Below are 13,542 nucleotides of genomic sequence, written 5' to 3' on the forward strand. Positions count from 1 at the left end.
GGAGGTAAGTTGACATACATGCCCTGTGTTTATTTAGTTTGTACTACTGCAACATATTAATCCCTGAGAGACCTGAGATGAAGTAATCCAAACATCAACCTTCAGACCTTTGCTTCACAAAAGTCATTAGAGGTACTAGAGTTCTACCAACCCTCAAGCTGTTCAAATGTGTTTTTTATCAATAAGTTTTGATGTTGCAATTTAGTAGTTATAATTCTGAATCTTTGAGCTAGAGAAGAGTTTAAAACAATATATTTCCGTTGCTACCTCTGTAAATAATTTAAATGTCTGCCCTTTCTTAGGTCTGGTACTTGACCATGCTGTCTTTTGTCATCAATAATAAAACTGCAGGATCAGGATTAAACTGGCATCATTCTCTTAAATGGTTCAAAAATGTAAAAACATCACTACTGTTTAACTCCTTGCTGTATTCCCTATTAGTTCCTTATCAAATATCTGAGTAAGTTGTTTAAAAGTCTCATTCAGCTTTTAAGAAATTTATTTACATCTGGATTATTCTAATATTCAGATGCTGAAAAGCTGTCTAGACATGCCTCCTGGGTTTGAAGTGGCCCTAACTGAGCTAGGTTTTTCACCAGATGGCCTTCAGAAGTCACTCAGCCATTCTGTGATCCTATTTGCTGTAACAATTTTGTTTAGTGAAAAGCTGGTCTCCTATAGGCATGATTGATGCTTATGAATGGATATGGGAGATACTGCAATTTCCTCCTTTTCTCTGGACTGGGAAGTGTCGAAAGCACTATGTGGTTTTCAGATCCCTTGCTGAAGCAAGCATATGCTTTTTCACAGTGAACGTACATTTCTTTGAGTGCTTAAATGATTCATTTTATTAGTAAATTTTTTTAACCACTGAAATGATTTTATCGGCTTAGAATATATTTCTTTTACAAAAAAAAAATATATATTTGCAATTTTTAACTGCAATATTTATTTACCTTTATTCTCCATTGCGACTGTTGCTTCTAGCATTGATGTTATTTTCAGATTTTCACTATTCAGGTTTTGGAGGCAGAGAAAGAAGGACTGCTGTTCTGTACAGGAAAGTATATGCAGTACTGTCATAAGTATATCTAATATGAAATATTATGTATAGTAAAACTAGTTTTGAATACTCAGAGTCCTTCAGTTAACTTCCCTTGCTCATTGTAGCTACACTGTAACTCCGTCAGTCATTTGAACTGCTGAGGTTTCATTACGCGCTTTTTGTTCTAGGAGAAAAATCAGAAGTTGATGTAAGGATTCCCAAAATTTATGAGCCAGTTTACTGCTTTCGTCAGCTACGGAATCGTTTAAATACGTTTTTACAAACATACAATGAGAATGTCCGTGGCACTGGAATGGACATGGTTTTCTTTGAGGATGCCATGGTTCATTTAGTAAAGGTACAATCTTGCTTTGCAATTCATTATTGCTGTTGCTGTTTTTCACTTGTCTTCAGCACAAATGAATTCAATTGTGTTTCAAAATGAATGAAGGTATGCACAAATCAAGGTAAATTACTTGTATTATTGAAGCAGGTCATTTTTTGCTATTTTGTGTTTCACCTTCTGACCAAATATTAAAAACTCAGCTCTTCCTCAAATGGAAAAATTCCGTCTTTCATGTCTAGTGAGGTCATGTTCCAAAGTATCCTAACTATTTTTCAATGTTTCTTCTTATTAATTCTTCTGAGAGCCTTTCCTCTCTTTGGAATGAGTGAAATAAAAATCAAATTAGGACATAATTGGCCACTGATGAAGGAGTATGAGTAGGAATAAATGTATTCCAAACTTCCTTTGTAGATCCCCGATACGCTCACTTCTTTTAAAATTCCTTTGAGGATAGACTAAACTTGACCATAATTTTTAGTACAGTTCAGCTTGAGAGGATTGTTCACATAGAATAAACTTCTTACAATAGAGAAGCATCTTTTTTTCTTCTTTTTTCTTCTTTTTTTCTTCTTTTTTTCTTCTTTTTTTCTTCTTTTTTTCTTCTTTTTTTCTTCTTTTTTTCTTCTTCTCTTCTCTTCTCTTCTCTTCTCTTCTCTTCTTCTCTTTTTTTCTTTTTCTTTTTTTCGGAAGAAAGAAAGAAAGAGAGGGGGATCTATTTGTGGAATTTTCCATGGTTAACAAATATTTATGCTGATAAGAAGCTTGATTGTAAAGGCCATATTTTTACTTACTGCAAAGTGTGCATTTCTTCCTGAGTTTACTAGTCGTGGTACAACTTATCTGTCTGGCTACAACAAAGAAGGCTGGAGTCTTACAGACCACTTACTTGTAGTGGTCCAGGGGTACTGTATGAGGGAAACTATAATTTAGTTTCCAATTTTAATGATCTTTCATACTATTGTAGCCTGTCACTGCTGAGGTTTGTTTGTGCTTTTTGGAAGTATGAAGTGCAGTTCTGTTGATAACTGAAAGTTTGCAGTGATGGAATAAAGTGGTTGTTGTTGGAAGGTTTACAAAAAATATTTCAAAGTGAAAATGCTCATAGGTATATTGATAGTAGTATAGAATCCCTTAATGCAAACTTAAAATTTTGGTTTGTTCTGCATTTCTAGTATAATTCTATTATTGCAGTAGCACTAGATTTTTGGGTGTGTAACCATTACACATTTCAGCAATAAATGACTGTATACAGATTAATGATATGATGATTAATGAATTTAATAAATGACTTATACAGATTTCTCGAGTGATTCATACTCCTCGTGGAAATGCTCTTTTAGTTGGAGTTGGTGGCTCTGGAAAGCAGAGCTTGACAAGACTAGCATCATTCATAGCCGGCTACGATACATTCCAGATCATGTTAACTCGGTAAGTGTAAACTAAAATTTAAGCAACTAAGTACTTACTCACTGAAGTTCTCCTATAAATAAAATGTGCTCCCAGTCTCTGCAGTGGAAGAAAGAATAAGCACAACATAGGGCAAGTGCTATTGCCTAGAGCATGGTTGTCCAACGTTTTGGCTTGCCTGGGCTACACTGAGCAAACAGGAATTGCCTTGGGCCACATGTAAAATATATAATAAATTTAATGTAAATAAGTAACAGAGTTTATTTTTTAATGGTTTTTTTATTAGAATGTTAAAAAAAAAAAACAAAAACCAGCAACAAAAAGCATAAAACTATGCTTGTGTGATGTTTCTGGCAATGATTCACCCTTTGGACTTTACATAATTCACAATTTTGGTGACGATTGGCATGACATTATCTATTTTTGAAGTTTTTGCATGTAGATCTTCTTGATGTCTGATTCAGTGATATTTCATGAAATGTGAGGTATTGGTAGTAATTGTGTCATAAGTCTTTCTTTTTTTTTTTTATCAACCATCACTGGGGCACCATCGGTAGCTATACCAGATATGATGACAAAGGTTAAAGAAAATTGCTTTAAATTATTTTTTTACTGCTTTTTACAAATCAGGAGATTTAGTTATGTCTTTCAGTGGCGCCAAAGAAGCCATTTCGACAGTGTCGTATTTGTTATCAATGCCTCTAATAAAAATGTCAAGTTGAGCCGTATTGCTTAATAAACTCACCATCAGGAAATGGTGACTGATTTGATTTTTTTTTTGCAATCAGATTTGCCATCACCTAACTAGCTTTTATAACAGTCCTTTTGAGTTTTAACTTATTTTATAAAATATTTTGTTGAGATTATGCACTTTTATCAGCTCTGCTATTTTGTCTTTATGAACCATTCCTTGATATGCATCGGATTTGGTGGCATATTTCTGCACATAATGTCTTTTAAAATTGTAGTATTTGAAAACTGACTCGATTTCCTTCCACTGCCATATTATTTGTCAGCACTGCACTGTGACTTCCTTGTGTCCTGTGTCCAGGTTGGGCTACTTGGCAGGGCAGAACCACCACCATGATGATGCGGCAGAAGGGGGTGAGGGCCACATTGTAAACTGAGCTGGGTATGTGGCCCGTGGGCTGCGGGTTAGACATGCCTGGCCTGAAGTGTAAAGTCATGAAAATCTTTCATACTGGCTAAATTCGATTGATTTTCTGTGAATTTTTATTTTCTATGGTGGCCAGTAATATTGACAGTGTAAAGTTATCTTTACACTCTGTTTTTATACAGTACCTTGCACTGTACTGTATCTGTAGGTGGTATCTATCCACCAGTGTTCCAAGAAATTATTTCTTGTTTAAGTTTTCTAGTTATTTTTGTTTTACCCAGAAACCTGTTTTAAAGGGAGTGAAGATTAACATGACTCTTCTTCTGTAGATCTTACAATACTTCAAACTTGATGGAAGATCTGAAACTTCTTTACAGAACTTCAGGATTGCAGGGAAGGGGCATATGTTTTCTCTTTACAGACAATGAGGTCAAAGATGAGTCTTTCTTGGAATACTTGAATAATGTTCTATCATCAGGAGAGGTAGGATACATTCTTATGATCTTTCTCATTGCTTTTTAAATTTTATAATTCTGAAGCAAAATAACAGAATCTATTTTAATGAATGCACGTCATCATACCATACAAAGAAATTGTCTTGTCAGACCCTCCTAAGTGTTGATAAACTGCAGAACATGATAACAATTTTAAAAAAAATATTACAACTTAGGGAACATCACTGATGCTTATCAAAACTATATGAGATTAAAAATCTCATTAATTTGCAGTTAATTTTTATATGGAAAATGTGTTTAGAATGGGTAGGATGGCTTTTTTTGTTTGTATTTTATTTTATTTTTATTTTTGCTTTATTTTCACATGGAAGAACAGATTTTACTTTACAGCAAGTTTGATTTCAGTGTTTTTAACAGAATCACTTCAGAAAAAAGTTCTTGTGTAAAAAAAAAAAAAGTGGGTTGGGTCCTAAGAACTTCTGTATCTGAAATGAGTGTTCTTTCCTGAAAGGCTATGTATTAAATCAATCATATGTTTATATATTCTCCTTTGGGTCATCTTCTACAACGTGAAAAAAACCTTCTCTTTTCTCAAAGGTGTCAAACTTATTTGCTCGTGATGAAATAGATGAAATCCTGAGTGACCTCATAACAACCTTCAAGAAGGAACATCCACGTAGACCTCCAACCAGTGAAATTTTGTATGACTACTTCATGACTCGAGTTTGTCAGAACCTTCATGTAGTTCTTTGCTTTTCACCAGTAGGTGAAAAGTTCCGAAACAGGGCCTTAAAGTTCCCTGCCCTCATTTCTGGATGCACTATAGATTGGTTCAGCCGATGGCCTAAGGATGCTCTAGTGGCTGGTAGGTGTAGGTTTTTTCTTTGCAGTTATTTAATTCTGAGATTCCTGGTCATTAAGTTCTTCTAAATGCTTTGAATGCAAACAAAGCTTGTTTTGCCAGCACACTGGCAGAATAAACTAGATATTGGTGTTTTCTTCTTGCTGTATTATGCTGCTGAAATGCTTTTGACAGAAAAAAGGATATGAAGAAGAAAAATTCTCCTTAAAAATGACTGAAAGCATTATTAAAGAAAGCAAAATACCACCAAAGACACTTGGTGACAATGCCTATGATGAGACACAGAGAGAGGCTGTGGTTACCCAATTTGTGGTAGCTAGCAATTGGGCAGGTTCACAGAGAAGTAGATGCACATTTTGGAAATTAAATCCTTGGCCATACATTTTTTGCAGATATGTATGGAATAATTTAAGAATCTGCTGGTGCAGATTGAGGAAGACTAGAGTTTCAGAAGCTATGTGAGCTTGGCATTGTATCTCACTCATGCCGTGTAAAAGCATTTCCCATGTCATAGCTATCAATAAATTGACTGGTAATTCTTCCTTATGTTCAAAATTAAATTTATAGAAGACAATGATAAGATGAATCTTATATCCTCAATAACTGTAGTATGAAGACTTTATTTCCAGAGGTATTCTCTTCTCTGGAGCTATTACTTGGTGTAATCAATACTATCGTATAAATGACAAAATATTGGATGGAGAAGTGTTAAAAATGTAATGCTGTTTAAAGTTTAGACACATATTGAGCTAAATATGCATAAGTGGTGAACAGATCAATTACTTAGAGCAAATGAAGATTTAAGTTAGGTGAAACACTTCTGCTTGTCATGATAGGTAGTGTGCATATTGATTGCTTAGTTTATAAACTAAACGTACTTCCTGAAGATTTACTTACATTTATGCTTTTCTTCTTTTTCTAAGTATCTGAACATTTCCTGTCCTCATATGATATGGACTGCACCGCTGAGACAAAGAGAGAAATTGTGCAGTGTATGGGCTCATTCCAGGATGGAGTGGCAGAGAAGTGTTCTGATTACTTTCAAAGATATAGACGTTCTACACATGTGACTCCCAAATCCTATCTGTCTTTTATTCAAGGTTATAAAACTACATATGAAGAAAAACGTGCAGAACTGCAGATATTTGCCAACAGGTATATACTACTCAGTTTACTGCTGTCTTTTTGTTGTTTTCTCCCTCAGATAGATACATTCTGGTGTATTTATTTCAATGCCTGCCTGGTCTCGTTGCATAGAAAAAGTTTTCTTTGAAGTTTCCTAAAATAGTATAAAGATGTTACTTGAACAAATATTAGAGATGCTCTTGACGCGTAGCTTGAAGACTCAAGGGTAGTGATGCACTGAAGAACATGGTGGTGGAAAGATATGAATATAAATTATTAACGTATATTTTTAATGAATAAAAGAAGATATTTGTATGTTATTTGATAACAAATTCACAATAAAATTCAGTTTACCTGAGAACAACTTCTGTTTTCCTGCTGAACAGTTGTATTTTTCTGATATGAACAGGTAAAAAAGAACCCTGGCATTTTCGGTTTTGTCATCGCATAGTGTAACTATGTGATTATTGAACCTTTGCTTATGGATTTTTAGGCGTTTTTGATATATTAATTATGCTTTTCAAACACTTTATTAAGCTACAGTCTATTTGCAGATTTAATGATATATGAGAAATACTCAAATAGAATGTGAAATTGTATCAGTTGGCATCACCCTTAAGAAAACCTATCTTCTTGATTGTGAAAGACCAGCACAAAATTCTAAAAGCCTTAAAGAAATACTCAGACTAATTTATTTCACTTTGAAACACTGTTTTAGAAGTCAGATTGAGTTCATAATCTTCATGGTATCAATGAAGACTTATAAAATGGGAGATATCTAATCCACCCTTACACATTCTGAAGTGCACCAGATTATTCCATACTCATAAATTTGTTTCACTTCACCTTAATTGCATAAACTGAAGGGCTTTAGCATATGTTATTCTTTATCTGTTATGTATTTTTAACCTGTTCCTGTCCTGCTTAGACTTTGAAGTTGCTACATTCGTCATTCTTTCTGACCCTGCAGTTCGAAATGTGTGTTTCCCTAGATTACAGATAAACTTCTTTGAAGAGCCTGTATACGAGTACTTAGATTTTGATAGAAAAAAAAAACAAACAAACACTTTTTGAAGGCATGTTAATGAGAGAAGTTAATGAGAGAAGTGTTAACTTAGTGCTATTTTCCTGTTAATCTCTCTTGTTTGGTCTTGATTTTGATGTTTTGATTTTATTAACTTTTTTAATATCCTCTTCAAACAAGAAATAGTGATTTGAGAAATCTCAGGATTTCTCAAAAATTCTTAGGATTCTAGTGATCCCAAAATGCTTTCTGCTGTGAATCAGTCCTATGAGAGTATCAGGTTGGAGCTCAGCAGGGTCATTGACATAAATGGAGCCAAAATTTAGGATTTGAATGTAATAATGAATGCATTCACTTTAAGTTAAAGTGTGGAATATTTCTTGTCATATGTTCTTTTTTTTTGAGAGAATTGTTTATTGTTTACTTTCTTGATTCTGAAAACAACAGAAATGTATGTGGAAGTTTCTGAAGAATTTTTTTTTTTTTTTTTTTTTTTTGTGTAGGACAGATTTTGGTATTAAATACATCTGATTCATTCTACCAATGAAATGTTTTGGAAAGGAAAATGTAAATTCTAAAAGGAATTATGTACTACTATTTTTATTTTTTCTTTTTTAACTCCAGAGTTAATACTGGGCTGGAAAAGTTGAAAGAGGCCTCTGTGTCAGTGGCTGCTCTAAGCAAAGAGCTGGAGATAAAAGAAAAAGAACTTCAGATTGCTAATGAAAAAGCTGACATGGTATGTACAAACATTAAAGTATATTGCACTTAATTTTGTGTGTGTGTGTAAGAGGAGGTTAGGCTGTGGGAAAAGAAGCGATAATAGAAGCTTAAAAAGGTGACAGCAAAACCATCTTCTTTAAAAAACATTCTGGTTCTGAAAATTGAATTCAACAGATCAAATATTACAATGAAAATATAAATTCTTTCAGTGAAATATTTTCTTTAATATGTTGTTTGTGAATTTTCTCCGTAGGTATTGAAGGAAGTTACTGTAAAAGCACAGGCTGCTGAGAAGGTGAAGGCTGAAGTTCAGAAAGTGAAAGACAAAGCCCAGGCTATTGTGGACAGCATCTCAGTTGACAAAGCCATTGCTGAAGAAAAGTTAGAAGCTGCTAAGCCTGCTTTGGAAGAGGCAGAAGCAGCCTTACAGGTTGGTACTAAAACTTCGGACTGAGTATAACATTTTTTCCACCGAAGAAAATGTGCTCCTTTGAAACATGTAAGGTTTCAGATGTTCTGTGTAACTCCTTGATTGGCAGAAGATGTATACAAATAGATACATCTATCTGGAGTTTGTTTAGGTTTAGTTTTGTTTATCTTTTTCCACCCAAATGCCAAATCCAAAATGGGCAGTTGTTCAGCAAATGGACAATTTTAATTTTCAATTGAAACTCCGGTTGATATATTTTGTGCTGTTGGTTGGTAATGTGCCAATAACCAAATGTACAAGTTATGGTGTTAGATTTGCACCCTTGACTGACTTTGCCATATATAATAAGACTAAGGTTTCATACACTATTATGATTTATTTAATTTTCTCAAAGGCTCACTTCCACATCAGCAATTTGTCCAGAACAATAAAGTAGAAGTTGCAGAGATACACTTACCAATTATCAACAGAATGCATTTTCTTTTCTAGACTGAGTTTCCTGTGTGAATAGGTTTGCATTAAAATAGAAAAAGAATATAAAATTTCAGAATATTTCTGTCTTCCTAGGTTGGAGTCATTTTAAGAATTTAGGTGCTGCTGTGAGGTGGCTGAGCTGCTGTTTCCTAGCAGGTGCTATGAGGTAGTAGTCAAATTATAGTTGAAGGATCTGTACAGTTTCATGCTTCTGAGAGATAAAATTATTTTAAATCAGGAAGAGTAAGTTTCTTCTTCTGAAGTGGATTAATGCTGTTGGTGACCTTTTTCCATGTTTAATAAATAATAACAGTATTTTCTTTTGTTTTAATTTTGTAGACTATAAAGCCTGCAGATATTGCCACAGTCCGAACACTTGGTCGACCTCCTCACCTTATTATGCGTATCATGGACTGTGTGTTACTGCTTTTCCAACGAAAATTGAACAGTGTAAAAATTGATCAGGAAAAGAGCTGTGCCACCCCGTCATGGCAAGAATCTTTGAAACTGATGACAGCAGGGAACTTTTTACAGAACCTACAGGTATTTGTATAACCTGTTTTGTGTCATTTTAACCTTAAGACAGTAGGGAAATGTATTTTCTTTAGTGTTCCTAGGAGAAGAATTTGGAAGAGAAATCAGGTACGCAAGAAATCTGAAATGTCAAGGGCTTAAATGTATGATATAATGAAATAAAACTCAAATCCATGTGGGAAAATCAGGTCATAAGTCAGTTATAGCTTCTCCTAAGTAAGGAAATGAAATTAACTACAGTGACAAATGATTCAAAGCTTTAAGCATTTGAACAGCTATTACTTGCCTTTGTTTAGAGCTAATCAAGATTTTTTTTTTCCTACCTGTTGAGCATTGTAACATGTTTAGTGGCATACACAAAATCAGTGATTATTAGGATAGATAAAATCAGAATTTTTTGAAATTTGAGATTTTCAGCTTTGTATCATGTCTGTAGAAATGAAATGAGTATTTGGTGAGTAAATCTACACTGGTCCATGTTTTAAACTACTAATATTAGTATTAATCTACTCTGAGAATTTCTTATGTTGTACTGTACCAGTGAACATAATAACCTGATTTCTTCATTTGGAGAAATGATGTTCTCATCTTGAAGTGTATATTTTGGTTAAAACATCTCTATAAAATAGCAGTACATTTCTACATTTATGATCACACTGTTTCTGGTCTAGTGGAAAATCACAGATGAATGGCCTGACCATACAAACTTGTTTGGTTCATAGTACCATGGATACTATTTATACGATGTTCATTGTTTCATGTCAGGATCTTTGTTTACTGAAAGTCTTCAAGGTTTTATTGTTTATGCACAGAGAACAGCTATTTTTCAGTTTCAAGGATATACTTTTATTATACTTTGTAAATAAATCTTTGAAAATAGATAATTGAGTAGAATATCGGTTGGTCAAAATTTCTAGTATAAAGTTGGAAGCTATGGGGATGAACATAGAAAAGGCATTGTTTAAAAAAAAATAAACTGTCAAAACAATTAAAATTGAAACACATTGTACTACTAATGAGATAAGGTAATTTAAGGGGAAGCTGGCTACTCTTTGAAAGGACTATCTCATAGAATGTTTGCCCGTTAATCCTCTCTTTTAGAAGATTTTTATTTATTCAGTATTAAGGAAATGGAATTTCAAAGAGAATCTCAGTGATATTTCATACTTGACTGCTAGTTTGTGTAATATTAACAGATAAGATAAAGACAATCAGAAATGAACTCTTTCAATTTTATGGGAAAACAGAATAGAGTAGAATGTCTTTGGAAATCTCCCAGATATGCACAAGATAGACAACTTTATATTAGCTGTTTTTAATTAACATTTCTGATTCTGGTAGTGTTTTGTTTGCACTAAAATACATATTTGTGTAGTTTGCTTGTATTACTTGTATATTGCATACGTTTTTTTTAGCAATTTCCAAAGGACACCATTAACGAGGAAGTGGTAGAGCTTTTGAGCCCTTATTTTGAAATGATGGACTACAACATTGAGACAGCTAAGAGAGTATGTGGGAATGTTGCTGGGCTTTGCTCGTGGACCAAAGCTATGGCTGTATTTTTTTCCATCAACAAAGAAGTATTACCCTTAAAGGTAAAAAGCGACATACACACTTTTTCTCATTCTCCTCCCTACGCAAGTGCAACTGAGGATTTAATCTACTGGAAACATCAGTTGTCTTATTCAAATTGGTGCATGCCTCTATAGGAATTTATTATGTTGAAAATAGTAACTCTACAGTGAAATATGCATCAAATGTACTATGTACTACTTTTCGTAGGCTGTAAAGATCGTTAAATAGATTATGCAGTTTTATGCCTCTGGGCTCCTGAACTGAAGGGCTGAAGTCGCCATCTAGTTTAATTCACAGTTGCAATTGCTTTATCTTAAGAAAAAAACTCAGGATCTAGTTCTTTTAATGTTCAGCATTTAAATTCATAAAGAGACTGTACAGAGACTTTACTCATCAGTGTTATTTAGGGGAAAACAGGCCTAAATAGTCATTGGAAGGTAAGAATGAAAGTCAGAAAGAACGTGGTCAGGCATGATTTTGAATGTATGTCAAAATGGGGGTGTAATGGAGGTGACCTAGAGTGAAGGAACAATTGTTGCTAGTGCTAGTATCTTTCATTAGACTAAGCATAAGCTTTTGGTGACACTGGTCTTTCTAAAGGCCAGTTCAGACCAAACTTTGTTGGGAAATGGCTGGTTTGCCCTGAAATTTTTTTATTTGTTTTTCTAATTTACATTAGAGCAATTAACTGCAGCTCCCTGCAAGGAGTTAGTTTATTATAGAAATGAAATAAAAGGTTTTAATGAATCATGAAATCTCTATTGATTTTGAAATACAGTGCAGTGAAACTCTCTTTGGCAAATGCTTTGAGATGTTTTATGTGGGAATGTATTTATTTTATTTATTTGCTTCACAGGCTAATTTAGCAATCCAGGAGAACCGCCTAACCACTGCTATGTTGGATCTGCAGAATGCTCAAGAAGAACTGAGTGCAAAGCAAGAAGAATTAGATATTGTACAGGCAGAGTATGAAAAAGCCATGAGAGAAAAACAGGTGAACGTATCGTTGCAGAAAAGAGACTGTTACAGATGGCTGCCACCCATGCTTTGAGCAATACATAATGTATTCCCTCATAACTTTTCATTATTCCTTGGAAAAAGCATTGATAGACAGTGGAAAAGAGTGGTTGGGTACTTCCTCTCTGGATCCCTCTCTTCCCTCCTCCTCCTCTTCCTGTCTCCCACCCCTTCAAGAAGTATTTTATTTGTGCTATTTTAGTGTCCAGTACTTTAACATCAAGTTTCATTAATATATGATGTAAACTTATAATGTATTTGAAATGCAGGGCAGATTTTCCCATAACTAGTAGGTAATAGGCTTTATCACCCATGCTTTAATATATGTCCCAACATGAAAGTTATGAGAGGATATACTAAAAGGTTGAACCATATTTATGGCAGGTATTTCTAGTGGGTTTTGATGTTCTTTTTCCCTGTCACTTTCCCTCCAAATCTATAAAGTGATATGATATGTAATTAAAAATAAATTGTTGCACTGTTGTTATACTGGATTCATTAGATTTAGAGATTTTTCTGGCCTATCAGATACATAGCTGTAAAACGTATTTCTTGGTTTATGGTTTTTTATAGGCTTTGCTTGAAGATGCTGATCGTTGCCGGCATAAAATGCAAACAGCTTCAAGTCTAATAAGTGGTCTAGCAGGTGAAAAAGATAGATGGACAAAACAGAGTAAAGAATTTGCCTTGCAAACCAAGAGGCTAGTGGGTAAGCATTTGTTCATGTCCTTGATCTTGGAAGTAAATTAGTTGATTTACTTGTAATGTATAGTGAAACTAAAAACATTTGGAATTTCAAATGTTTCCTTTGTAGTTCAAATTTCTCATTGCAAAAAATTGAGGCAATTGTTATTAATTTTCTTGTTTAAACACAGCTAGGAGAAGTCTGTAATCAGGCTGAAGTTTGTTTAAATCCTACAATACAATAGTCTATTTATGCTATGCAGAAGATGTTACTTGCATAAGATGCAGTACATACTTGTGACACTGGTATTTTAACTTGACTGATGTTTGTAGTTAGTAGTCCATAGAGTGATGTGTTAGGAAGCACCAGTAAAATCTGTGTAAGAGGATATACGTGGAGAAAATGGACACTAATGTTAAGTCATACTGACTTCTAACTATAGAAGTCAGTAATTTTAAATGCAGTTATTAATGTTAATGAAACTTCTATTTCGTGGAAGTAATTTTTAATTTTATAAATAAACACTTGGAAATGCAGTGGCAATGGAGCTGTTGGAGCCAGTTTAACTGTCTGTTTCTGGGTATGTGGCTGTCCCTGCAACTCCCTGCTATCAAAACCTTGTCACATAAAAACAATATAATACGTTGTATTAACATATTCTTCTCTTGATTCCTAGAGTTGCACTGAAAAGGTGCATGTAAATAAAAATGTAAATATGTTATC

General features: G+C 34.0%; 1 protein-coding gene across 1 annotated transcript in view; it reads left to right on the forward strand.

Moving 5' to 3' along the window:
* DNAH5 (dynein axonemal heavy chain 5) overlaps nucleotides 1-13,542 on the forward strand; it is a 105,489-nt gene that overhangs the window by 67,077 nt on the left and 24,870 nt on the right. The window contains exons 52-62 of the mRNA XM_042869167.1: nucleotides 1,246-1,403; nucleotides 2,689-2,819; nucleotides 4,245-4,398; nucleotides 4,968-5,235; nucleotides 6,156-6,387; nucleotides 8,006-8,120; nucleotides 8,358-8,534; nucleotides 9,348-9,551; nucleotides 10,958-11,137; nucleotides 11,974-12,111; nucleotides 12,708-12,843. Coding sequence (XP_042725101.1) covers nucleotides 1,246-1,403; nucleotides 2,689-2,819; nucleotides 4,245-4,398; nucleotides 4,968-5,235; nucleotides 6,156-6,387; nucleotides 8,006-8,120; nucleotides 8,358-8,534; nucleotides 9,348-9,551; nucleotides 10,958-11,137; nucleotides 11,974-12,111; nucleotides 12,708-12,843 — 1,893 coding nt within the window. The remainder of the gene's footprint in view (nucleotides 1-1,245; nucleotides 1,404-2,688; nucleotides 2,820-4,244; nucleotides 4,399-4,967; nucleotides 5,236-6,155; nucleotides 6,388-8,005; nucleotides 8,121-8,357; nucleotides 8,535-9,347; nucleotides 9,552-10,957; nucleotides 11,138-11,973; nucleotides 12,112-12,707; nucleotides 12,844-13,542) is intronic.

Source organism: Lagopus leucura, unplaced genomic scaffold (genome assembly GCF_019238085.1).
Source record: "Lagopus leucura isolate 7727_CA_CO unplaced genomic scaffold, USGS_WTPT01 Super-Scaffold_100002, whole genome shotgun sequence".
In the NCBI taxonomy this organism is placed as follows: Eukaryota; Metazoa; Chordata; class Aves; order Galliformes; family Phasianidae; genus Lagopus; species Lagopus leucura.